This window comes from Fragaria vesca, linkage group LG6 (genome assembly GCF_000184155.1).
Source record: "Fragaria vesca subsp. vesca linkage group LG6, FraVesHawaii_1.0, whole genome shotgun sequence".
NCBI lineage: Eukaryota > Viridiplantae > Streptophyta > Magnoliopsida > Rosales > Rosaceae > Fragaria > Fragaria vesca.
This window is the reverse complement of record NC_020496.1, coordinates 19,390,211-19,416,942: the sequence shown is the minus strand read 5'-3', so window position 1 is coordinate 19,416,942 and position 26,732 is coordinate 19,390,211. Positions and strand designations below refer to the sequence as shown.

At 36.5% G+C, this 26,732-nt stretch overlaps 5 protein-coding genes across 6 annotated transcripts; 3 read left to right on the top strand and 2 right to left on the bottom strand.

Annotated features, from left to right (window-relative positions):
• Positions 1-252: 252 nt before the first annotated feature.
• LOC101290883 (pentatricopeptide repeat-containing protein At2g20710, mitochondrial-like) lies at positions 253-1,828 on the bottom strand. Its single transcript, XM_004305506.1, has 3 exons — positions 1,580-1,828; positions 354-1,375; positions 253-265 (listed from the first exon to the last, which is right to left on the bottom strand). The coding sequence occupies exons 1-3, from the start codon at positions 1,826-1,828 to the stop codon at positions 253-255; spliced, it is 1,284 nt and encodes a 427-aa protein (XP_004305554.1).
• A 2,190-nt stretch (positions 1,829-4,018) lies between these two features.
• On the bottom strand, positions 4,019-7,235 carry LOC101303140 (pentatricopeptide repeat-containing protein At2g20710, mitochondrial-like). Its single transcript, XM_004303353.1, has 2 exons — positions 6,781-7,235; positions 4,019-5,425 (listed from the first exon to the last, which is right to left on the bottom strand). The coding sequence occupies exons 1-2, from the start codon at positions 7,060-7,062 to the stop codon at positions 4,187-4,189; spliced, it is 1,521 nt and encodes a 506-aa protein (XP_004303401.1). The 5' UTR covers positions 7,063-7,235; the 3' UTR covers positions 4,019-4,186.
• A 2,952-nt stretch (positions 7,236-10,187) lies between these two features.
• On the top strand, positions 10,188-12,289 carry LOC101307513 (40S ribosomal protein S5-1-like). Of its 2 annotated transcripts, none has more exons than XM_004303368.1 (5): positions 10,188-10,296; positions 10,432-10,534; positions 11,114-11,385; positions 11,517-11,720; positions 11,818-12,289. In XM_004303368.1, exons 2-5 carry the CDS (start codon positions 10,436-10,438, stop codon positions 11,870-11,872), a joined length of 630 nt encoding a protein of 209 aa, XP_004303416.1. In that variant the 5' UTR covers positions 10,188-10,296; positions 10,432-10,435; the 3' UTR covers positions 11,873-12,289. The 2 variants fall into 2 exon arrangements, with proteins under 2 accessions (XP_004303416.1, XP_004303417.1); XM_004303369.1 differs by having other exon boundaries at positions 10,234-10,296; positions 10,412-10,534.
• Positions 12,290-17,883: 5,594 nt separating this feature from the next.
• On the top strand, positions 17,884-18,495 carry LOC101315367. Its single transcript, XM_004305505.1, has one exon. It carries the CDS (start codon positions 17,884-17,886, stop codon positions 18,493-18,495), a length of 612 nt encoding a protein of 203 aa, XP_004305553.1.
• A 1,643-nt stretch (positions 18,496-20,138) lies between these two features.
• On the top strand, positions 20,139-24,983 carry LOC101315076 (homogentisate phytyltransferase 2, chloroplastic-like). The gene is made up of 10 exons (XM_004305504.1): positions 20,139-20,348; positions 20,851-20,972; positions 21,082-21,228; positions 21,618-21,843; positions 22,627-22,700; positions 23,392-23,484; positions 23,870-23,987; positions 24,144-24,206; positions 24,546-24,578; positions 24,729-24,983. Exons 1-10 carry the CDS (start codon positions 20,139-20,141, stop codon positions 24,801-24,803), a joined length of 1,161 nt encoding a protein of 386 aa, XP_004305552.1. The 3' UTR covers positions 24,804-24,983.
• The last annotated feature ends 1,749 nt before the right edge of the window (positions 24,984-26,732 follow it).

Genomic DNA, 26,732 nt, shown 5'->3' with positions numbered 1-26,732 from the left:
GAGCCGACAAGAGCAACAGCAATGATTAATACTACATTGAGCCGACAACTAATGACTTGCATTCGCTACCCAAAATTTCAGGTGTGCTTTGAAATCCGTATAGCTATAGTTTTGCAAATTGGATCCCAAGTCATAAAAGTTACTACAGCCTAGATTCCACCTCGGAAACTTCACTTGTTTCTTCATCCCCCTTTGGGCAATCCCATTCCATTTCACCTACTACAGCAGTCAAATTCTCATTTTTGATACGACTCAATAATCTCTCCTGCGCATTTACAGGGATAATGTTCTTATCCCCTAGGAGTTTTATGAATTCCCATGCTCCTTCAAAATCTGCTTTAGTTTTGAAGTACTCCAGACATGCGACAACAACATCCTTGTCCGGCATCCACCCTGGCTGAGCAGGGGAAACAGCTTTTGTTGCCGACTCAAGCGCCTTCTCAATTTGACCGCGATCAAGATAACCTTTAGCCAAATAATTCCATGCTGTCGGATTAGGTTTCTGATCCTTCAATGTTATCCTCCTCATAATGGCTTCAGCCTTGTCAAGAAAACCCTTCCTGGTATAAGCACCAAGTAAGTTATTTGGGATACGGTTATCATAATTTAAATGCTCAGATTCCCACTCTTCAAATATCTTCTCAGCACTCTCGATGTCATCTAATTTCAAGAGTGAGGTCATTATGCACCCATAACCCCTATTGTATATTTTCATGTGCTCCTTGTAACATTTCCATAGTCTCAAAGTATCGTCTTTCTTCCCTAGCACAGCATATTGAGTCATAAGATACTCATATGCACCCCTTCGTCTTTTAGAACTTGGTATATGTTCCTCAGATCTCTTTAGCATCGCTGAAGCCTTGTCCACGGCTCCTGCTTTTGTGTAACCGTTGGCTGCAACAGCATAATCAGTCCAATCCATACGACTCCTAGGATCGGATTCCCATTCTGCCAAAATCTTGTCAATTCCCTCAAGATCAGGACCAGCTGCAGCTGCGCTGAGTCTGATCCCATATGTGAATTTGTCAAATTCGATGCCATTCTCTTCCATTTCCCTCACCAGACTGTCAAATTTCTCCTTGTTTCCAGTCTTATAATACAAATTGAGCAAAACATTGTATGACCATGACATCTTAGAGAACCCCAAATCCCTCATCTTCCGCATGGTGGTTTCTGCCTTTTCCAATTGTTTTGCGTGCGCATAGCAGTGAAGGAGAGCATTGTAAACTGGAAGGACTTTTACTTGTTTGGGAATGTTGTTAAAATAATTCTCAGCTTGTTCTATTCCATGAACTTTAGCAATCAAGTCGAGGCGGATGGCTATGTCGGAGGGCAAAAGTTCAACATACCTTCTGTCACTCATCCACATGGACACCTGGGAATTCAATAAAAGAAGCTGAGGCCTAATCATCAAATATCAAGAAAGTAGATACACAATGCAAGCTTTTACCAATTCATCATTACATGAATGTTTCCACAAACAAAACAAATTTTAATTCGCAATCATTATGATTTACTTGTAAACAAATGCTAGATAATGGTAAACAATTAATCAATTGAAACTTGAAATAAGCAGTACCTCAAGAGCTCGGGTGCAGTTTCGGTACTGGCGGAGCTCTTTGATGATACTGACTAGGCCATGTTTGTCTATGGCTTGGCCTTCTTGGACCCACCGGTCGAGAATGGGTAAAACGGAGGCCTTATAATCGCTACCGGTGATCCGATCATAGAGGCGGTTGAGTGAGCTTGGCCACGACTTGCGATGAAATTCGAGCCAAGGTGCGTGTCGGAGAGTTTTGAAGAGGGAGCTCAAATGAGAGTGGTTCATCGGTGAATTTGGGAGTAGAAAGAAAGACTGAAGGGTTTTAACTGTCAAGCTACACTCGCACTACCCCAACTCACATCGAATCGGGTAGAAAGTTGAGGGTAATATTAATTATTAAGTGAAGTTAGCCAGAAATATATGATTATTCATATAAATAAAAAATAATAATAGTTAGAATAAATACATTTAAAACTCACAAAAAAATAAAATAGTAAGAAATGAAATTCGCTTAGAGATGATAATTTTGATGGCTCTGTTGTTCAGCCGAGTTCTAATGCTGCTATGAGTTTTCTGCTTAGAGATGATGCTGGTTGTCCCATTGTTGTTGCTGCGAGTTCTATTGGGAAAACAACTGTCCCACTCGCATAAGCAATAGCTCTTAGGGATAGCCTACTTAAAGCCAAAGAGAAGGAGTTCAAGAAGGTGATAGTAGAGGGCGATTCTTCCCTTATCATCAATTGTGTCAACTCAAAGTTTAAATTAGACCTGTAAATGGACCGAATCTTAATCCGGATTCACGGTTTTTAAACGGATTTGGATCGAAAATTAGACCCGTTGATCCGTTAAGGACCCGGATCCGTTAACCAGTTTATTAAACGGATCGGATACGGATCGAGGTTGATTCGATCAGTTAAGGACCCGGATCCGTTTTAAAATAATATTTTTATAAATATAATATTATTGATAAATATTAAATAATATAATAATTATTTGGATTACCTAAACGTCTAAATTGTGTCTAAAGTATGATCATTTGATAAAGTTGAAGGTTATGATGCTTATGTTCTTTTTATGCTCTTTGCTAAATATATTGGAGGTTTAGTATTTTGAATATATTAGTTTATTGTTATGGAGTATTTTGGCCATGTAATTCAACTTTTGATGTAAACCTTTATTTTGTTATAATATTTCATTAGTGTTTTATGAAAATTTATGATAAAATTAAGAAATTATTAGGATTAAATTCATTTTACCCTCCTGACGTTTTGAGTTTGACCTCATTTCAGCTCCCGATCTCCCAATTTTGAAAATTTACCCCTGAAGTTTCCAATTTTCATCAGTCTAGCCTATTTGCTAAGATTTTGTCCAATTTGAAGGTTAAATGCTAACATGAAATCTTAGAAATTGGGAAATAAAGTGTGATTTTTGTAGTTAACCGACTGATCTAGCCCTAAAAGTGAGCTAAAAAGTCAAAATTAACGTTCAATTTTGACGGATTCTTAGCGAATAAGCAAACCTGATGAAATTTAGAAACTTCAGGAGGTAAATTTTCAAAATTAAGAGATTGGGGGCTGAAATGAGGTCAACTTGAAACCTCATGAGGGTAAAATGAATTTAATCCAAATTATTATTTAAAATTTGAAAATATTTATAATCATAAACGGATCAGATTAATGGGTCGGGTATCCGTTAACCCGCTGGATCCAGATTTGGATCTAGCTATCAAAGATCCGGTGGGTAACGGGTCGGATCCGGATCCAAAATTTCTATTACGGATCTAGATCCGGATCTAAGTAGATCCGCTCCAGATCCAGTCCATTTACAGGTCTAGTTTAAGTGCCCTTGGAAGCTCATTCAGATCACGAAGGACATCAAAAGTATTGCCGCCTACTTTGAGCAAGTTTCTTTTCATCATGTTTACCGTGAAGCTAATTTTGCTGCCGATGCTCTTGCCAATTTAGGGCATAGCCATTCAAGTATGTGTTGTTGGGAGGATGTTTTTCCTGCTGCTGTTAGACATGCTTTGAGCTTTGACCTCTTTGGGGCAGGCTATTCCAGAGGTTTTTCTTTGTAATTTCTGTCTTTTAGCATCAACAAAAAAAAAAAAAAAAAAAAAACCGAAAATTCGCACTCCATTCTCTTTACAATCCACAATATATATGTTTGAGGATGTAGAGCAAACTAAGAGAAAACGAATAGATAAATGTAAAATGTTGTTGTCTTAGAAATTTCAATTCTAAGACTTAACCACACAACCCTTCAAGTTTATCACCTCGTGCAAGTCTCTAACTTTTCATTCCAGTTGGATGATTCTTTGATGACTCTTCTTTGTCAAGACCTCATCATTTCACGCCACTCTTACAAACAAGAAATTAAAGTCGAAAATTTCACTCTTTCATAATTCGTAAGATTTTTTCTGCCTCTCCTCAGATTAGACATGACACCTCATGGTTAAATTAGAGAAACAAAAGTACCGTATTCATTCGCATAACCAGGAAAATATTCAACCATAAAGCTTTGCTTCTCCCTAATGAACATTTTACAAGTCTTAGCGCGGTTGACTTGCATTTTTGCTGCCCAAACTTTCGGGTGTTTTTTGAAAAAAGTATGAACACGGTCTTGTTAAGTGGAATCTAAGTTCTAAGAGTTACTACTGCCATATTCCACCTCTGTAAGTTCACTTGTTTCTTCATCCCCGTCTGGACAATCCCACATTTCACCTACTACAGCAGTTGAATTGCCGTTTTTGATATGATTCAACAATCTTTCCTGCATATTTACACGAATGATATTCTTATCCCTGAGCAGTTTGATGAATTTCTCCGCTCCTTCCAGATCTGCTTTCATTTTGAAGTACTCCAGACATCCGACCACAACATCCTTGTTCGGCATCCACCCTGGCTGCGCAGAAGAAACCGCTTTTGTTGCCGATTCAACTGCCTTCTCAAATTGACCTTGATCAAGGTACCCTTTAGCCAAATAATTCCATGCTGTAGGACTAGGTTTCTGATCCTTCAATGTTATCCTGCTCATAATGGCTTCAGCCTTGTCAAGAAAGCCATTCCTGGTATAAGCACCAATTAAAGTATTTGGGATACGGTTATCATAATTTAAATGCTCAGATTCCCACTCTTCAAAGATCTTCTCAGCACTCTCAATGTCATCAAACTTAGAGAGTGAGGTCATTATGCATACATAACCCTTATTGTATACTTTCATCTGCTCCTTGTAACATTTCCATAGTCTCAAAGTATCGTCTTTCTTCCCCAGTACTGCATATTGAGTCATAAGATACTCATATGCTCCCCTCTGTCTTTTAGAACTTGGTATCTGTTCCTCAGATCTCTTTAACATTGCTAAAGCCTTGTCCACAGCTCCTGATTTTGTATAACCATTTGCTGCAATAGCATAATCAGCCCAGTCCAAAAGACTCCTCGGATCAGATTGCCATTCTGCCAGAATCTTGTCAATTCCTTCAAGATCAGAAACAGCTGCAGCTGCGTTGAGTTTGATTCCATACGTGAATTTGTCATACCTGATGCCATTCTCTTCCATTTCACTCATCAGACTATTAAATTTCTCCTTGTGTCCAGTCTTGTAATACAAATTGAGCAAAACATTGTATGACAGTGACGTCATATATAACCCCAAATCTTTCATCTTCTGCATGGTGGCCTCTGCTTTTTCCAACTGTTTTGCATGGGCATAGCAGTTGAGGAGAGCACAGTAAACCTCAAGGACTTTCAATTTTTCGGGAGTGTTGTTGAAATAATTCTCGGCCTGTTCTGTACCATGAACTTTTGCAATCAAATCAAGCCGGATGGCTACGTCGGCGTGCAAAAGTTCAACATACCTTTTGTCACTCATCCACATAGAAACCTGGGAGTTCAATACAAAGACAAGTTTCAGAAGCTGAGGCCTAATATGTACACGATCTCTTGACACATCAAAACATCAAGATTGATATGAAGTACAGATTACAACCAAACTTTACAGCCTAGAACATCATTACGTGCATGTTTCCTGAACCCCATTTAGAGCATTGGTTTGACAAAACAATCATATTGGGGAACTAGGGGGATTTGTGCGAACGCATTAAACAAAACTAATCAATTTCTTATGACTAAATTATTGTCAGAGCACTTTATTATGATTGTTCTGACTTGAGAATGATTCTCTATAAATTGATATCTGTGGTAAAACAATCATGTATAAAAGCATAAATGAGAATGTGTTGTTTCACATTGTAGAAATATACATTGTTTAAAACAACAACAAAAAATTATAAGGGTTTGGCCTCCCCACCTGTAGCCAATTGGTCTCAAGTTCCAAGCTTAAATTTCTTCAAGAACTAAGCTATACATGCATTCAGACGGTGAAAGTGGCATAACAAAGCTATAATTTTATGAATCATAGACTACAATTACTTTAAACAACAGTTTAATACCCAATCAGCAGAGACAAACATTATCAATTACAAAAACAAATGTTATATAAACATAAAGAATAGGCTTCTCATTAAGCCAAAAAGGGGAATGCACTCGTTACTGTCAATCAAATAATGGGAAAAAAAAAGGCCTTGGCAATCGGACAAAGACCGTGCAAGTTTGTCAATTAAGTCGGTAAAATGTGCGTTCAGATTTGAAAAGACATCCATGTGAAGGTGAAAATGAAGAGACCCCAGAGATGGAAATATTTTATATCCCAAATGAGACAAAACCTCAAACAAATCCACATCTTTAAAGATACAGACAACTAAAAATGAATATATTTCTGCAAAGAACGCTGTATTTCTGTACATAGCTTAAACATAAGCTATGTTTAATGGGAAATCCGTTTCTCATTTGCCATACAAGTAAACTAAGCTACTAACGAGCTGGCTGCACATGTAGAATTTGTAGATGCAGAATCCACAATTCTATTGTACTACAAGTACTCTTTTCATCTACCTTAGCTCCACTCAACTAAAATACTGAAGAAAATAAGTAACTGGAAATTAGCACACGAACTTTCGACATCGTCATCACATGCATTAAAAAACCCGGAATCATAGCTTATCATCTCCATTATTCTTGTTCCGACTAGTACGAAATCACATACAATACCAATGCAATCATACATCCAAATATAACAATTACACTACCAGCATCAAGTAAGCAACTCAAATCAGGCATAATTCAAAACATAAGGCAATGAAATTTCAATCGAAAACTTGAAAATGAAGATAGCAATACCTCAAGAGCTTGGCGGTAGTCTTTGTGGTACCTGAGCTCTTTGATGATAGTGACGAGGGCATCTTTATCTACGGCTCGGCCTTCTTGGACCCACCGGTCGAGAATGGGTAGAGCGGAGGCCTTTGGATCGTTCCGGGAGATCCGACGGTAGAGGCTGTTCAGCGAGCCTCTCCAGGACTTGCGGTGAGATTTGGGGGCGGCCGTGGAGTAGAAGAGCGAAAAGTGAGAGAGACGGGAGTAGAGGGTGTTGAATAGGGAGCTGAAATGAGAGTGCTTCGTCATCTAATCAGGTGAACAAACTTACGGAGGGGTTTAAGCCTCTGGTTTGGTTGATACAGAAACAACAAAGGGTTTAAACCCTGCGCACTATTTCCTCTGGTTTGGGAAGAAAACGACAACTATGTCCGTCATTTTTCAAGCTACTCATAAAGTCTCGCATTTGTGAATGGTTTGGTAACATAACAGTGATAACACTATATCCTATGTAGTTATAAACTTTTGACAGCAAAATTAGGAAGTCTTTTTTCTGACGAGGGATTTTTCGGTTTATAGTTTGAAAAACTTATTTTTTATTACATTTTTATATTTTGTTTGTTTTGTTTTTAGGTCTATAAGAGTAATTCACTTTTACAAATTTTCAGCCAAATTGGTGAATCACACTTATAAATGTCTTAACGATTTTCAATATGGTAGAAAATTTACATAAATAATCTACTTATAAATAGCTATAAACTGAACTGTCAAAATGTGAATATAAAATTAAAAAGTGGGATAACTAAAAAGTCTTCGACTGGTCTTTATTATAAATGTCCTCATTAGAAGGACTCACAGACAAGAGGAAGAAAAAGAAACAATTTTAAACGGAAGCCTCCAGCAACCTAACTCATAAAAGTCAAAGTTAAAAGCTATGAGCGTAGACATGGGCCGGTAGTTCATTCTGAGAGCTAGCAATACAGGTTGAATGACCAATATATGCAATCACATCGGCTAGAAAATTCACTTCTCGATTCTTAGCAAGCTTCCTTATATCTTGAACAACTATGTGTAATCTTCATGGAGTCTTAATTTGGTTGTTAAGAGTATCAATGAGGATCTTTGAGTCTCCTTCAATCTTGATCGTCGTGAAGCCATGAATACTATTTGCAACAAGACTTGTTCTTAATCCAAAAGCCACAGCCAAAAGAACATTAATTTGCCTCAAGGAGTTAGTAAAGGGGAACCTTGATCATCCTGTATCAGAAAACCACCAGTAGCACAATTATTCGGTAATATTGAACCATCAAAATTCAGCCTGACATAATCAGTAGCGGAGCATGCCATTTGATAATTTCGGTAGATATTTTCTTAGGAGTCTGGAACAAAGGTTGATCATAACATTAATCATAAAATAAGGTAGCAGCATATGAAACTTGAATTAGAGTTTTTTGAATCTGTTCAAAGATAAAGATTATTTCTAGCAAGCCAAATTAATGTTAAGGATCTAAATTATTAGTTACAAAAATAATTGGTGCGATGGTGTGACGAGCGACGGTGCCATAACGGGAGAGGGGAAGGTTGGTGATCAGCCACCTTCGATTTGGAATGATGTTGCAAATTAGAGGTTTAGACAAATTTGAATATAGCTAAAAACAAGAGAACTAGTGGAGACATATTTTAAAAAGTTGCTACTTTTTAACTATTTTAGCTAAAATATGACTAAAAAGTGACTAGCATTGTTATAACGCATATAAGCAAAACCGCTTCCCGTAGTATCGGCAACGACGACGACAAGCGACATATGAGCATATCTCTATCTCTACAGCTATAACCAAATTGTGGGCCGTTTAAAATACAATCTAGTCTAGAAAATGATTAAATGCCATAATTAAATAATTTAAATTGTTATTTTAAAAATAAATAAAAATAAAATATTAATAAAAACAATTTCAAAAACTGGTAACAATAGGATTTTTACCTATCAAAAATACTTATAACAACCTAATACCGTTTGATCTAGTGGCATAAGTCTCTCTTTGTAAGTAAGAGGTCGTGAGTTCGACTTACAGTATTGTAACACATTAATTGTGTATTTGATAAAAAAAAAAAAAACTTTTAAACAGCTTGAACTGTTGAACATGCTAGGCAAAAGGTACCATACCTAAATTGCTCCCGATCGTGAAATGGTAGCTAACACCGGCCACCACTTTTTGTATCAAAACAAAAGATGAGAACTACGTATGAGGCTGCCGTAGGGCTGGACTTGTAGACACCGAGAAAACTAAAACTGGTTAAACTGCATCAAATCGACGTTGAGATTTCATAACCGGATAGAACTGAGACCATCGGTTCCGGAGGCCACAATGCTGTGTCAGTTTGAGGTTTTGAGCATCCAGAAAGCTGATTAAACCGAACCAAACCGACATATATTTATTTAATTATTAATACTTAATTCTACATTAGGTGTCATGGTTTTAGTGATTATAATGCTACATATGGTAAGCTTCCACATACAGGATTATGGTTTCTAAGTGTCCAAATCTAACCTAATTCCCTCCTATGCAGTCTTCCATTTTGTTATGGATATTGGAGGCATCAAATGAATGAAGTATAAACTTTAGCTTTCATTTTCCTTTCAGTTAGTTGTTTGAACCCATTAGAGTAGCTTATTCGTAGTATTAAACTTGTAGTCAGGGCCGGCCCTGTGTGTCCGGAGGCTATAGGCAAATATTTTTTTGAGGCCTCATAATAAATGTTCGGCAAAACAAATTAACATAATATATAAGGACTATTTTCATTAACTCAATCATAATTATATATATATATATATATATTAAATGATATGAAAATAGTTATTACTTGATTTGAAAGAAAAATAGTTTGATGAACTACGTTACGGTTGTGATTCAAACCCAGGTAATTGGGGGCATGTTTACACTACTTACCACTGAACCACATCTATCCTCATGTCATATATCTACACCATATAATATATATTGAGGCCCCCTTAAATTGGAGGCCCTAAACCTGGGCTTTGCTCGTCTTGGCCCAAGGCCGGCCCTGCTTGTAGTTTACTACTTTGATATTCTTTTTTGTTATTTGGTCAAGTACAGATAATAAGTTTTGTAATTGAAATCAAATTGATGTTAGGTTAACCGACGAGAGCGGTTTTTATATATTTTTATCGATTTTGGTCAATACATAAGAAACTGAAACCTCTTAGGTTTGGTTCTCAGTTAGTGTTTAAAAACCGAACCGAAACCAAGTCTAACCTAAAGACCTAAAGGCTGGTAACAGCCGTATCAAAAATGTCTTCTTTTAATTTTTGATTTTTTTCTTTATATGGTTAATAAAGGTTTAGTCGTTTAGACAATAGAGATTACGAATAAATTGACTATAGGACCCTCAAAAACCTAATGAATTACAAAGTCACGCAATATAAAAGCTAAAGATCCGCCTCCTAGGGTTTTTGCGTTCTCATCGTCTTCGGCGCAGTCTATCAGTACTCTCGCTCTCACATCTCAAAACTGCAACTCTGAGGTACTCTCAATCATTTCCTTCTTCAATCTCTGCTACTCTCGACAAACCTCCCTCCCTATTTTGTTCTCGAATGCTTATTTTGATTCTCTCAAAGAAATTCTCTAACCTTTTGAAGTTTCAATTGCGTTTGCACAGAGCCATGGCAACTGAAGTCGTAGCCGAGCCTGTCCAGCAGCTCTACCAGGAGCCTCACAACGATGTCAAGCTCTTCAACAAGTGGACCTTCGATGATATTCAGGTCTTTCTAATCTCTCTACATGTCTATCTCTTTCGATTCGGAACGTTACGATTGCGATTCTCTATGTTTTCAATTTCAGATCTAATTACGTTTTAGGGAGCATGAGTTTTGTTAGGTAGATGCATTGAAATGATGCTCCGAGTTTCTAGATTTTTACACTTTGGTACTTGGTTTAGAGATTGATAGGGTAGGCTGCCCGATAGTCGTATATAACAGTGTATAAGCTTGTATTTATTTTTTCTATTTTAGACATAAAAGTGATTCTGTTGTGTGCCTTTCACTTGTTTCACTTGCTGATTCGACACTGCTACATAGGTGACTTGTTATTATTTGGTGAGCTTAGTTTGATCTATTCTTATGTATCATTGTGCAGATATCCTTTTGTAGTCGATGTCTTTGTTTATAATGGAATTAGTATCCTACAGTTGTTATTTCGGCTGGTTTGATAGTTTTTCTATTGATTATGCGACAGTTTTCCTTGAATTTTTTTTCTAGTATGTTGTGATACTGAACTAATGTGCACTTGTTAGTATTTTGATTATCTCAAGTGCTTATGAAATTTTATCATCACATATATAGGTCAGTGACATCTCCCTTGGAGATTACATTGGAGTGACCCAATCCAAGCATGCAATTTATGTGCCTCACACTGCTGGGAGGTATTCAGTCAAGCGTTTCAGGAAAGCTCAGTGCCCTATTGTGGAGAGGCTTACAAACTCTCTCATGATGCACGGGAGAAACAACGGAAAGAAATTGATGGCTGTTAGGATTGTTAGGCACGCAATGGAAATTATCCATTTGCTTACCGACTTGAACCCCATTCAAGTTATTGTTGATGCTGTTGTTAACAGGTAAGAGGGTGCAGATATGCTTATTTTGCTCAATTGCATACTTTCTTCTTTTGCTAATTGATTGATATTCACGGGAAACCTATAGCTACATCTAACGTTTCTTCTGTGTGTTTTGGTTCTATGACTATCAGTGGTCCACGTGAAGATGCCACTCGTATTGGATCTGCTGGAGTTGTTAGGCGTCAGGCTGTGGATATCTCACCTCTGAGACGTGTGAATCAGGCTATCTATCTCCTGACAACTGGTGCTCGTGAGTCTGCTTTCAGGAACATCAAAACTATTGCTGAATGCTTGGCTGATGAGCTTATCAATGCTGCCAAAGGTTCCTCCAACAGGTACAGATGGCTTGGTTTCCTCTTTTATCGTATTGGTTGTTATGGTCTTAAATTGGTTCAATGTATTGTTTCTAACTACTGGTGTGTTTGGGTGTAGTTATGCTATCAAGAAGAAGGATGAGATTGAAAGGGTTGCCAAGGCCAATCGTTAAGGTGCTGTGGAAACTTCTGGTACTGAAGACTACAATTTAAAATCAGAGTGGATGTTATGTATCAAAGAAGAACAAAATGGGTTTTATTTATCTTTTTGTAATGACCGTATGCTAGCTGCTATTTCGGATATGTTTATGTACTGTTTTTTTTTCTGCGAAGACATATGATCTAGGCTCGTTTTTCTTTCGTGTTCTTTGCTTTTAGTATGTTATGAACTATGTTTGGAATCGAGAGAAGACAGGTGAACACCTTAGAATTATTTTTTATGTTTAGCTCCTTTGGCTTCAATGTGTCAAATTAAAGGGGAGGAGTCGAGTATGCTTTTATGTTGATATTCTTCTCCATCACTGTTACAGTGATACTCTATCTGAAATCACTTTCTTTGCATAGATAAATACAATTTTACATTATGACCAAAGCAAAAGCATCACTGGTGATTGGTGAAGAACTGATGACGGGGTTGTTGTAACTTGAGTCTAAATCCAAAACCCTCTCTTGAAAATGTCTTATGTATCAAATCACTACTGATTTCTCACCCCAATCTGTTTTACTATCCTGTATTATGTCCATTATACCTTCAAATCTTCTATTGGTCTCTACTACATCGAGAAACTAGATTTCAATGAAATTAGCTACTTATGTGATAACACAGTAGTGTTAACGTATTCATTTATTGATCAAGAAAATTATGATAAATCATTGTTGGATGTAAATACAAAGTACAAAGATGAGAAATATTATTTTAAAGTTAAGTTGTTTTCCATCCTTGGATTTATTGGGACTGGTTAGACGAGAAGGGGCGGTCAAATGGCGGAGTTACGTCGGAAAGAACGGAAGACGGTGTTGGTCTGAATCTGGGCTCGTCTCAAACTCGACTTGTCGTTTTGATCAAGTGACCAACACACCCTTTTTAAGTAGATAAAAAAGGCTGGCCAAAATTAAATGAAATTAAAGATCAACAGCCTGGATCGATCCTTTAGCTATTTTCTAAGTTCTAGAAATTATTTTTTACTTGAAAATTTCATACTGAATAACTCAATGCATCGAAAAATAATCAGAAAGTATTATGGAACTCGTGTCGATGCGTACTTTAATATTAGGGCCTTAAACAAACAATTTTCATTTTGGTAAAATCGATAAATAAGACCGAGCACTTCTTATGAAATTTCAGACAACGGTTACGACTCTTCAATACTTAGACGAAAGCTGGGTAAATTTTTATAGCGTCTTACATTCTTACAAGATTTACAATTTTTGTCATCGTTTAGGTCTCGGATGACTTAGTCAACCATATGTATTATTCTACCTCCTTACCGGAAGTTTATAATTTTTCAACCATAGTTGTATATCACTATTTTGATCACATCCTACAAGATATGCTTCCTCTGTATAGTTGGTTCATAATGATGTATACTTGCATATAACCTACTAAATAAGTTATATCGCTTTAATAGGTATGTGACGATTCGAGGTCATAAATATGTGGAAATAAAAATTTCACCATCCAATGTAGGCATGGTAATTAAATAAGTTTACTGATAAAATATTGGGGTGATTTTGATGTATATTTTTCTTTCTCTTGTTCTTGATTCACGGAAAAAGTTGAGATGCTTGTTGATTATTTAGAGGTTGTCTATGGGGATGATGATAAATATCATATGGTGGAAGTTGCCACAAAGAGTGTGAAGACTCTTTTGTGTCTTCTTTACAATGTGTATGAAGAAGAGGAAAATGAGGTTGGAGGGTTGATGGGTCTCAAGTATCGAATGATATAGTTAAACCTTCTTTCACGAGTCTTACCGAGTTTGAGAGGTAGTTGAAGGAGAAGGAGTTGAAATGAAAAGCAAAAAAAGCCAAGATCATTAATGATGTTGATAGATATGTTAGGATGCTATTGAAGGAGATGATGGAAAGTTTGACTTGTTGGATTGGTGGAGAGTGAATGAGGTTTCTAAATACGTGTATTGACCTTTATTGCAAAAGATATTCTAGCTATTCCGGTGTCTACTATATCTTTGGAATCTTCTTTTAGCACTAGTGAGAGGGTCATTAATCCATATCGATGCTCTCTAAGTCCAAAAATTGTGGAAGCTTTGATATGTATACAAAGTTGGCTTAGAGGTGAAACTATTATTTTGCATCATGTGCCCACTAGTGAAGAGATTGAGATATGTGAAGAAGCAGAAATAGGTAATAGTTTTTTAATTTTAATTTTTGAATATTTGATTTGTAGTTTTTTTTTTTTTTTTTTGGGTTTTATGTAACAAATATAGTTTTCTTATCTAACTTTTCGTTTTTGTTCCTCTAGAAATCTTGGATATGCTATCATTGTCACGTACGCAAAATGTTAGGAGTGGTATGGTGGTGTCTGCTAAGATGAACCAAACATTATTGCAAGCATGAGATGATGTTGCAAGAAGTATTTGATTTGTTTTTCTCCTATTTATTCCGAGTTTGTGTTTTGATGTCTCAACTTTAAACATTGGACTCTATTTGGTATTTGTGGACTTTTAAGTTTTAACTGTATGTAAGTATGAAGTATGGACTTTATATTTGTGTTTAAGATGTATGGACTTTAAAGTTTAAATTTTGGACTTTTAAAGTATTTGTCACACCCCAATTTTTGAAAATTTAATTTTCGAAGGATAAATTTTCAAAAATTTGGGCATGATATAACTTAAAAATCTTAATATCCCAAACCTGCTTAACAACTTCCAAACTAAACAAATACTGGAATGTAAATGTAAATAAACTCAACAACCGAGTTAAACATTACATCTCCATAATTACATCAACTTCAAAAGTCTAGTAATAATAAAGTCGCTCACATGAGCTTAAAAATAAACTACCATAAAAAGAAATAAAATAAAATTCACAGAAACTAAAATCCTGCACTACGCCTCCGCCTCAAACCTGCTGATCATCACCTGCAGGTCTAACCCCTACACCATGAATTGGTGCACAGGGTTGTAAAACAACAAACCCGGTAAGCTAAATAGCCCGTATGAGTAACTCCCAAAAATATCTCAACCTAACATCACCCAAAATGAAACCGGAAATTCCTGCTTAGTACTTAGTTCAGGAATTGCCTCAGCAAATAAATTCAAAGAGAGAAATTGAGAAAACATAACAATTCACTAAACAATCAATCATAAGAGAATCCTGCAAATAATGATAGTTCAGGAATTCCACTCAAAATTTACACAAATAAGAATTGAAGAATCTCCTGCATTAAGCATAGTTCAAGAGATACTCAAACAAGTTAAATGACAACAATTAAGAACAAAGTTAAAACCACATTTTCAACACTTTCACAATAACATGTACCCATGAGTCCCAGATATTAATAAATACCTCTCATGACCTACAACAACAATTTGTGCACCTATGGGTCCCAGATACCATAAGGTATATGACCTACACCGACAGATGGACTAGAGCTCTATTCCTAACCGTAACCAATCACCTGGCCAAAGGCTTGGAACCCAGTTTGACTGTCCAATATCACATCACAAAATAATAATAGCGTCATAACTGTAACCAATCACCTGACTAAAGGCTTGGAACCCAGTTTGACTATCTACACACAATTCTACAAAAAGAGTAGAATCATCATAACCGTAACCAATCACCCGATTAAGGGCTTGGAACCCAGTTTGACTATCTACTTGTTTTATCTCACCTATGAGTCGTTGACGATCAAGCTCATTTAAAAACAAATGATAGCATATTCTTTAATTCAACATCATCAACAACACAAAAAGCACATCATAAAAAAAATTATATCCTTACACATGGATATATTTATATGCACAAGACATGGTTATTCCCACAAGAATAACTTATCAACAACCAAAAATACTATAATTTTATGAACCTTAAAAATAATCATATAATAAGAAAACTTGTTTTATCTTACCTATGAGCCGTTGGCGATCAAGCTCATATATTTTAAAACAACCAAAAAAGAAATAAAATATTTTAAATTTAAATCATCATAATCATCATCATTTTATCAACATAAACTTTATCATCATCACCATCAACATCATAATAATCATTATCAACACAATAATTATCACCATCGTCATCCTCATCATTCAAAATCACCATCACATTCAATATCCAAAATAAAAAGGTCACAAGTGGACCTTGGTGAGATTTTACTCACCTAATAAGCCCGCCGCAATTCCCACAACAACAAGAGCAAGCCAAAACACCACCTCACAATTCACCTAAAAACACACAATTAAAACCTTAGTAACTAAAATACCAAGGTTTTCACAGTACCCTCAACTAACCCTTAGATCAAGAGAGGACTTTCCAAAGTCGTCGAACTTAGAGACCCAAAATGGCTGCCTCTAATCCTCAAATCCTAACTCAAACCTCAATCAAGCCTACACAAATAAACCTAAGTCCTAACATACAAACAATTCTCACAACCTAGAAATTCTACATCTCCACAAGCTGACCACAACAAGAGCTAGCTAAAACACAGCAGCCTAAGCCAAAACCCCTGCCGGACGCGCTGCTGTGGCGGTGGCGAGTGGGCCCCACGCGCCTTCACAAAGTTTCGAATTTGAGAAAACTCTCAACAGCAAAGTTGAAGCTTGAAGCAAGGGGAACAACTTTCATACCTGAGACTTCGACCAATTTTGGCCGGAACCGGCCGAAAACTGTCCTGAACCGTGACCAGAAATTTCAACTAAAAAACCTGCAAAACCGGCCTCAAAACCTCAAAAACTTGCTTCAATCTATGCCTAGACACTACTAGGAGGAGGAGAGGATCAAGACTCACCTAAGGATGCCCCTCGTCGCCGTCGTATACGGCGGTTCCGACCGGTTGCACAGTAGCCCCCTTTTCCGGCCGAAAACGCTGTTTCTGGCGTCCCACACCGAGCAGCAGCTGCCCAGCCTTGAAGAGGGCACCTGTGGGAGTTGAACGGGACCGGCGGCGGTCCGATTGGTGGCCGGACGGCGGAGCTAGCTTCGGCGGAAGTTATGCTCTCGGGAGAGCTCGGGAAAGGAAGGGGGAGAAGAGAGAGAAGAGAGAAAAGAGAGGGAAGAGAGAAAAAAAAGAGGCTGACTTATTTTTAGGGTTCCCAAAAACATCTCACACACATTTTTCTACTTATACTCTTTTCAAACCCGAAAACAAATTTCCTCTGAACATAACTTTTTCATACGACATCCGTTTTAGGCGTGCCGCATGTCTACGAACTCGTATCGATAAACTCCACAACTTTCATGAAGGAAGTTTTCAAAGATAACTTACGGAAAATGAAGTCAACTTTTGGCCTCTTAAAAGTCAGCCAAAAAGTCAACCGAATAAAAATAAAAGAAACTAGCATCTAAAAATTCTGGGGTATTACAGTAATGTTATCTTTTTGATTGCATGTTTATACATTGGTTTGTCGACTGTCATTTTGAACTATTGCCATAAATTATATTGATGTAGTTGAAAAATGCTAAAACCAAGGAGCTTTATAGAGTTAAAGAAAAAACAAAGTACGTTCATTTTCGGTTAGGCTTAAATCATTGTCAGAAATTTTTTTTCTATTGTGTAAAAAAAAAATCGAATCCAGCCGAACTGTCGGTTTGGTTCGGTTTTCGATTTTCGGTTTATTGTTTCAAAAATTGAAAAACCGAACCAAATTCGGTTTGCTTTCGGATTTAGCTAAAAACCGAACCGATTTGCACCGAACCCACCCCTAGTTGAAGATCAACTGAGCCACCGTCTTTGCATCATTTTGTTCTTTCGACTGTAACAATTTTGTTTGTTTTTTAGTTTTGTTACAGAATTTCAACAAAAGCACTTTCAAAGGTTCTTTGGAATACTATATGCTACTTAAGGAATAAGGATAAGTGTGTGACTTCGGCGTTAATCAGGCAGTTCTATAGTCTTGATGTGATCTATGGCTACAGAGCCTTGGAAGATCTATGTTGTAATGTTGGTAGTTTGGTATATCTTTATAGTTTGTTAGAGAAACAACATTATTTAGGACTACCAATGTGGGAATCTGAGTTGTTAAAGTGTGGTGAGAAGCATGAAAATTTGGCATTTTCCAAGACAGTTGTGCTCAAATGGTGGAAACCAACACCTGGGGTGGGTAAACTTAACACTGATGGGTCAATGAACCCCATAAATGGCCGCTTTGGGGGTGACGGGGTGATTAGGAAATCTGATGGAAATTGGTTATATGGCTTCTTCGCCAACTTTGGGTTTGGAACCGTTCTTAAAGTAGAGGCTGAAGCTCTATATGTTGGATTGACAATCGCCAGTGAACTTCATCTTACGAGTTTGGAGATCGAGACAGATTCTTCTATTCTTGTCCTATTGGTGAAAGATTCAGCCAAACTTGTTGTTTCTGAGCAGCTGCGTCAAACAATTATTAACTGCCAAAATCTTCTAAAGTCTTTTCAGCATTATATTTTTGAGCATGTTTACAGAGAGCAAAACATTATGGTTGATAAGCTTGCTGCTAAAGATTGTGAGCAAGAAGGCCTACATAAGTTTGGTTGTCCTCCGGACTTCTTTACTGATGCGTTGGAGAATGATCTCTGTGGAAAAACCACTCCTAGACAGATGGGAAAGGCGAAAAATGGTAGGAAGAAGACTTGAGGGATGTTACTTTGTAGTTGAGCATTATTCTGTAGTTGAAAACTGGTTGCATATATTTGGTTGTTTCTGATAAAGACTTGAGGGATGTTACTTAGTAGTTGAGCATAAAGTTGAGCATTACACTGTAGTTGAAAACTGGTTGCATATATTTGGTTGTTTCTGATATCACTTGAATGGAAAAAACACTCATCTCTAGAGTTGCATGCTGTTTCTAAAGTTGCATGCTGTTTCTAAATCCCACTTTGATTCCTTTGCTTATGTTCTTTGTGCTGATATTATACTTAAAAAAAAGTTATGATAAGTTAGTTAGCTTAGTGCCTTTCCAATGATATATACATGAACTTTCAATAAAGACCCCAAAAGTATACCGGTCTATTTTTCACTTATATGTAATTTGACATTGCTGTTTTTCATTTTGATTTATTTATGCAGATTCTATCTGATATACCTGTAGGACTAGAAGATGAAACTGACTAAAGCACATTTTGTTATTTCTCTATGTAATAACGATTGGTTGGGGCTTCTCACATTTCGTTTATGTTAGCTTTCATTGTTTTGTTGTAAGTAATAGGTTTGTTTTTTTATTTTTGATAGGAGTGGAGTTAGGTCCCTCCTACTATGGTGTATTTATCTTTTTTCTTTTCAATGAATTTCCCTCGTTTCATCGAGGTTTAAGGAAAAAAAAAAAATTGACTGAAGCACATTTCTTTGACAGAAAAAACAACATATTTCATCCAAATTTGAAAAAGGACCATGGTTCCTCTAGTCAAGTGGTTATAGTCTGCTATACCTATCTATTTCCTATTTATGTATACATGAATTGATCAAGTTGATCAAAACTATTAAAGATTAGTTGTATTTCATTATTCTGATCACAGTCTATTTTACAAGATTTTTGAAAATTTTGTTTCATCTGTATAGTTGGTTCACAATGATGTACGCTTGCATATAACATATTAAACAAGTTATACCGCTTTAGTAGACACGAGACGATCCGAAGTCATAAATATGTAAAATAAAAATTCCACCGTCTGATGTAATCATGCTAATTAAATAGGTCTACTGAAAAAAATCAATCATTCGTTACGTTTCTCATCGAATCAGTCAACCTTAATTCAACCTCATTTTTTACACAAAACACGGTTGACCGGTATCGTGCGAAACACTATTTTTCTCCATTTTCGAACCTAAAGCTCGTATATATGAGATTTAGGAACCCATGAATTTTTTTTTGTTAAATTGACCCTCCGGTGGTTAGACTCCCTCAGGAGCGTCTGAGCGTAATTAGGGTTGACCGCGTTTATTGGGGTCCAAACATTTTCGGAAGTTTGTGTTTTTTAAATCTTAGTCGTATTTCACTATTCCGATCACATCCTATTTCACAAGATGTTTGAAAATTTTGCTTACTTTGTATAGTTGGTTCACAATGTGGTCCTTTTAACCAAAAAAAAAAAAACGCATAATAGGTGTAAAAAAATGTGTGGGAGAGGTAAGGGGTTCGATCCCCCGCATCTCCAATCTTCTATCTTCTTTTTGTTTCGTCCAAACGACACCGTCTGTATGGTGTTTACTGTTTAGCTCGATGTTTAAAGCCTATCCAAGTTTCTCGGCGCAAACCCAGTGTGTGTCGTGGTCCTATTAACATGGAGCTCTCCTTTTCTCCTTCCTCCCCTTCTCTTCGGATTCGAGGCACCACCAAACCCTCTTGTTTCCCTTCTTCTTCTTCTATTCGAACTACCAAATCTCAATCCCTCTCTTCTCTCTCACAATGCACTACCAACCTCCACTCTTTTGGGCTATACACTTGCTCTAGAACCTTCCTCAACTTCCAGCAGAGGCGAAATTCCATCTGGGTATGCTTCATTATTCTCTCCCTTTCTTGTTTCCTCGACCCATTTCGGATTGTTGATGAAATATTACAAAACGTTTGATATGTATAAGCATTAATTTTTGTACAGTTGGGTATGTTTAATCTGTTTTAGCTGAATCAATCACAGTTTGATATATTCGGGGATTGATCGAAAAGAGAGTAGAGATTGGTCAATTAGCATTAGCTCTGAAACTTGAAATTTGAATGTTGTGAGATTGATGATACAGCATTTGCCTGTTGTTGAATTTGTTAACCGTCAATGCAGCACAGTCTGTTAGTTGATGAACCTTTTCACTTGCTAAAAACCCAAAACAAATACAATGTGTTCCTTCAATACTTACCGACTCACTGCCTTGGTTGTTGATATAGAATATGAAATGGACATGTATTAGTAGTGCTTGATTACATGGTTGTGGTGGGACTGTATTAGTCTATGAGACTCAAGCTTATGTTTATGCCATTAAAGTGAAAGTGAATGCTGCCAGGCCTGCAGTCAAGCTGAAGCTGCTGGATCTGATCCGGTACTTACCAAAGTTTCAGATTTTAAAGATGCTTGTTGGAGATTCCTGAGGCCACATACTATACGTGGAACTGCTCTTGGGTCAATGTGAGTAATTACTCTGTTTGATACTGATTGACACAACCATTTTTTTTTTGTGTGATTGTGACCTGGTCCACTTGAAGTTAACCAAATTTCTTTTTGGTTTCTTTCACAGTGCTTTGGTGACAAAGGCGTTGATTGAGAACTCCCATTTGATAAAGTGGACTTTGCTGTGTAAGGCATTCTCTGGTCTTTTCGCTCTGCTATGTGGAAATGGCTATATTGTTGGCATCAATCAGATATACGATATCAAAATTGACAAGTATGGTGATACATATTAGTACAAGCCTTTCTGTTACTTACTCAAACTCTAAGTAAATTCTGAGTAAAGAAATATGAAACTGCCTTGAGCTCAAAGTTAATGGTTGCATAGCACCTAATTAGGGTTTATACACATTTCTTGTAACCTAAAATTGAAGACATCTTTCCTCTTTTCAGATATTGTTGATGCCTGGTAGTTGTAGTTAATGCATATCACTCATTGATGTAGATATTCTTGATTAGAAGTCTTCATTGGTCTTTAAGAAAAGGAAAAATCTAGCTAGATAAAGTCTTGATCTTTGGTAAATCTTCATGTATAATTTATTTCCATATCAACAGATTTCCCATGGAAATTCTTATATTGTTTGCCTGTGCCTATTTTGTTTGCAGGGTGAACAAACCTTATCTACCCATAGCTGCAGGAGATCTCTCCGTCAAATCAGCATGGGTTTTGGTTATATTTTTCGCAATCGCTGGCCTCTTGATTGTCGGATTCAATTTCGGGCCATTCATTACTTCTCTTTACAGTCTTGGTCTTTTCCTTGGCACCATCTATTCTGTTCCTCCATTTAGAATGAAGAGATTTCCTGTTGCGGCATTTCTCATAATTGCCACGGTATTGCTCCTGTTCGCCACTTCGTTCAATAAAATTGTATGTTTGGTTTTTTGTTGTTGATGTTCTTGGCTCCATCATGAGTCATAAACTACTCACAATGGCTTCATATTGAATATGATTTGGACCACAGGATTGTCATTTGAACAACTCCAATTCTCAGATAAAGCTGATAATGTTAAGAGATTTATAGTTATCAGAATTGATGAAGTACACTGGTAATAGATAAGGGCATCTGAAGTTTTTTCTAAAATTGCCAAGTAGAAATTAGTACTTTCGGGTTGTAGTTTAAGTTGACCTTCTAACAAGCGACAGAAAAAGGAAGTAGTATATGTTAGAGGCTGTGAATTTGGAAAATGGGTAATTTTAGTATCCTGTTCTAGATTTGCCCTAAAGTGCTCCTATCAATAAAATTTGTAGTAGAATATGTCCATATAATAGTATGCTGCGAATTTGCAGAGTAGGCAATGAATTGACAAAATTCGAGAATTTTCCCTATAGTTGAAGCTTCACATGTTAAAGAAGTAGAGTACTGTTTATAGTTATACAAATCACATAGTTTGGTCTTCTCTAATACAATGTCTACAAAGTGACGTGTCTGATTACAAACAGAAAGCCAGGAAAGTAAATGAATTTTAAAAGTATACACCTGTATGATGGCGCTGTGGTGATGTAAAAACACTGATCGTTTTAGTGTACATGAATATGTGAATATTTTTTATTTGAAAGATAGTTTTCATATATTTCTCTCACAGAGTAATGATAAAGAATTGATGCCTACTGCAGGTACGGGGTTTCCTTCTTAATTTTGGTGTATATTATGCCACTAGAGCTGCCCTTGGACTTCAATTTGAGTGGAGGTGTGTTACCAGTTGTGCTATTTTGCTTTAACATGTAGTTTCAGATGAAAACATAGCATGACCTATAAAGCAAATAGTAGTAATGACATGGTAACGCTCTGTTGTCAAGTTGGATAGTTTTGTGCTTTCAAGTTGGCAATTCCTATTTGGAATATCAGTTCTAAATCGTAATTTTCTTCTAATCCTCCCAAAAATATACTAGGAAATAAACAGTCAAATTAGCTATTTATACTCCATTCCCATGTAACTATCTAACTGGCCAATAAATGCTATTGTCATTCGAATAATTCAAATGGAATGAGTACGACTCTGCTAGTATATGGAATGACTAGTTATGCTAATTACACCTGAATATGGATTTTGAAAATGAACAATAATGAGACCTTTCCGGCATATAGAAATGAGCATTACTATATTCCAATCTCGAATTAGGACCATTACTTGCACTGTCCACTTCTGTGTTGAGTGACATTCCTCTCATATTTTAGCTGTGTGTTAATTACACCTGAATATGGATTTTGAAAATGAACAATAATGAGACCTTTCCGGCATATAGAAATGAGCATTACTATATTCCAATCTCGAATTAGGACCATTACTTGCACTGTCCACTTCTGTGTTGAGTGACATTCCTCTCATATTTTAGCTGTGTGTACGTATTCATAACTTGAAGATGAAACCCTGCCTGCAGCTCCCCCGTTGCTTTTATCACTACCTTTGTAACATTGTTTGCTCTGGTGATTGCCATTACAAAAGATCTTCCAGACGTAGAGGGGGACCGCAAGTAAGTGTCAAGACCTCTTTATGTCGTTGCTGTCATATCTCATTTGATATTGTCCTGTTGAGAGTTGTTAAAATGTCCATGTTCTGGATGTTAATTTGAATGGCATTATTTCCATCTATTATTTATTGTCACATGAATTAACAAGTGTTAAAACTTGGAGACCTCCACCCCAGAGTAGTTATGATTTATGCTGAGTCATTGCTCATCTGATGTCATGTCACTCACTGTAATCCTCAGTCTTCTTAGCATATGCTTATTTCATTATGAATTTTCATAATAAGCTTTACCATTATGAATATTGTAGATCTGGAAGCACCAGTTTCATAGTTTGAAACCTAAATTCCAGTTGCCGTCCAATATTCATTTGAATTAACAATCATTACAGGTTTCAGATATCAACCTTTGCAACAAAACTTGGAGTTAGAAAAATTGCCTTCCTTGGTTCTGGGCTATTGCTGGTAAATTATGTTGGTTCTATATTGGCAGCAAGTTTCATGCCAGAGGTGAGCATTTATCTCTTTGAAGTTTACCATTAGATGCTTGCAGTCTGTGTCTAGACTTCTGTCATATAGTGTATAGCTTTGGCTAATTGTGTTTGTCAAGTTCTTAATATATACATATAACTTCTCAAAATATTCAAGTCCAATTGCTTGTTACAGGCATTCAGGCGTAGCTTAATGATACCTACCCATACAATCTTGGCCTTGAGTTTGATTTTTCAGGTTGGTTTCTTGAATTCATATTTTTTGAATGCTCTATATACATGTTTATAAGCTTTTATTTTTCTTTCTTTTTTTTTATCAATTGGAGTGTCCCTGTTTCTTGAATGCTTGTATACGCCCCTGTGCCTAAAGCTCCTACACCTAGATTATCAATGTAACGTTCTTTATTTATGCCTAGGATCTTTGACAAGTTCATTTCTTGTGTTACTTTGATCTCTCTATTGAACATTTGATTGGATCTGACTGGTTCATGTTAGACATCTTTCAGTCAGCAAAATTATGACATCTTTGGTTAAAAGCTCACACAGACTTATGGTTTTTTATTTATTATTCTTTCAGACCTGGGTGCTCGAGAAAGCAAGTTACACTAAGGTAATCACAATTTTTTGTTGCATGAAATAAAATATAGCAGTTATTGGTCAACTAGTTCTGATTGAGATAGGATATGCTAGGATGATATTTAGATTCCACCAACACTTGCACAGAGTATTGTCTGATACTAAGTTCTCATACATTCTGCAGGAAGCCATTGCCAACTACTATAGGTTCATATGGAATCTCTTTTATGCAGAGTATATCATTTTTCCTTTCATCTAGACCTAGTCTGTATTTTCTGTATGAGAAACAGAGCGAGAGGGAGGGAGAGAGAGATAGAGATGTATAGAGAGCGAGAAAGAAATTCTATCTGGCCAACAGAGTGTAGATATTGCCGTGAGTGTTGGATGTTACATGACTTACATCCATTATGCAATAATTCTTGTATCAAATTCTCATCTGAGATAAGGAAAAGTTACAAGGGATATTGTTTTGAACCTGAAGGCTAAAGTTGTTTGTTTTTTTTTTTTTTTTTTTTTTTGAACAAGGCTGAAGTTTCTAAACATGGATGGTGGGTTAGTACTATTGGCCTATTTAATTTTGATGTCTGAACTTCGTAAGATATAGTTGAGTTTAAGTCTCCTGAGCTTAGGTTGAAGATTTTACATCTCGATCAAAATCCACCTGAGTTAGTCTACTGGCTCAAAACTTTGTACATTGTATTTCCCTTTAGTATTTCTATCTCTTTGCACTGTAGACCTGTAGTCTCTAATCCCAGTAGAAAAACTAAGAAAACTATAATCCTACTTCTGAATACCATTGGTAATTCCAATTAGAAATTGTGAGTCTGAAATGTTGAGACAAATTTAATGGAATAGTGAGATCTCAGTTGACAGGGTCAGTCTTTCTTTTTTATTTTTTTATTTTAAAAAGGGTAAATAAACGAGTATATCAAACCAAGCTAAGCTTCATTCCATTCCACTCGTGACTCATGTCAACCAAACATGAATGGTATGGCTCTAATTTCCTTTCCCTCTTTGGATCTGTTAATTAACACCAAAAAAGGAAAACAGTTTTTGTTAATTAATACCAAAAAAAGGAAACTTGTTTTTTTTTTTTTTTACTTTTATAAATCTCATTTTCATTGCTCCATTATGCCTTGAAATTTTTTCAAATTCCCTTCCATACTCTTACGTCGGTGCTTTGGTTTAATACTATTTTTAATTAGACAAACGCGTTGGACCTAAAATCATTTTGTCAGATTCCTCTAACTCATTTAGATTCTGTCGGAGCCAAAAGCACTTTTGCAGAAAGCCACGCACAGCTGTTATTCAACATTTATCAACAACGCCGTACGGTCATCGTACTTAGCTGTACGGACCTCTCTGCAAACAGCAACGACCACTTCCTTTTCAGAGCGCGTATGAAGCACCATCCAATAATAAGATCCTTCCGAGACTACGTCGGAAGCGCACGGTTTAAGAGCGCGTGAGGTTTGCATTAAGCTGACACCAAAGTAAACATGGAGAGGGCGGTGGGAGGGTGGCAAATAGAGGACACACTTCCAATATTGAGGAGATACATTACAATTTATTTTTATTTCTTCTTTCATTATTATTATTATTTTTTTTAGGTGCGTCTATTACCACTTTACAAACCACTTTCATCACCCCGCGTTCTCTTCACACCTCTACTTATATATTTTTAATTGTAAGTACTTTGTTCACCCATTTACAATACTTAAAATACCATTTTCCCATTTTTGCTTTGTTTACCCTAAAATCTTTTTTCACCCTACATATATATTTTTTTCAATTTCATATTTGTTTTGTTCACTCTACATTCGATCTCTTCTCACCCCATCTATATATTTTTAATTTAAAATTTACTTTTTTCACCGATTTGCAGTACACACAATATCAGCCTACTCCAAATCTCCAATAGCCATTGAACTTCAAAAACAAAATGAAATTGAAGAAACTATAAGATTAAAGGCATGTTTACTAACCTGGAATAGAATTGAGAGTGGTGTAATTGATTCCGGAATTGGTGATTCCAGCTTTTATTAACATGTCAAGGTATTAGAATGGATGTGGGTCCCACTTGCTTATCAGGAATCAATTCCTGACAAAACCTCTTATTCAATACCCAAGGGGGGAGATTGGTATCAGAATCAAGGTAATGAAACCAATTTTTTCTCCCCAAAATATC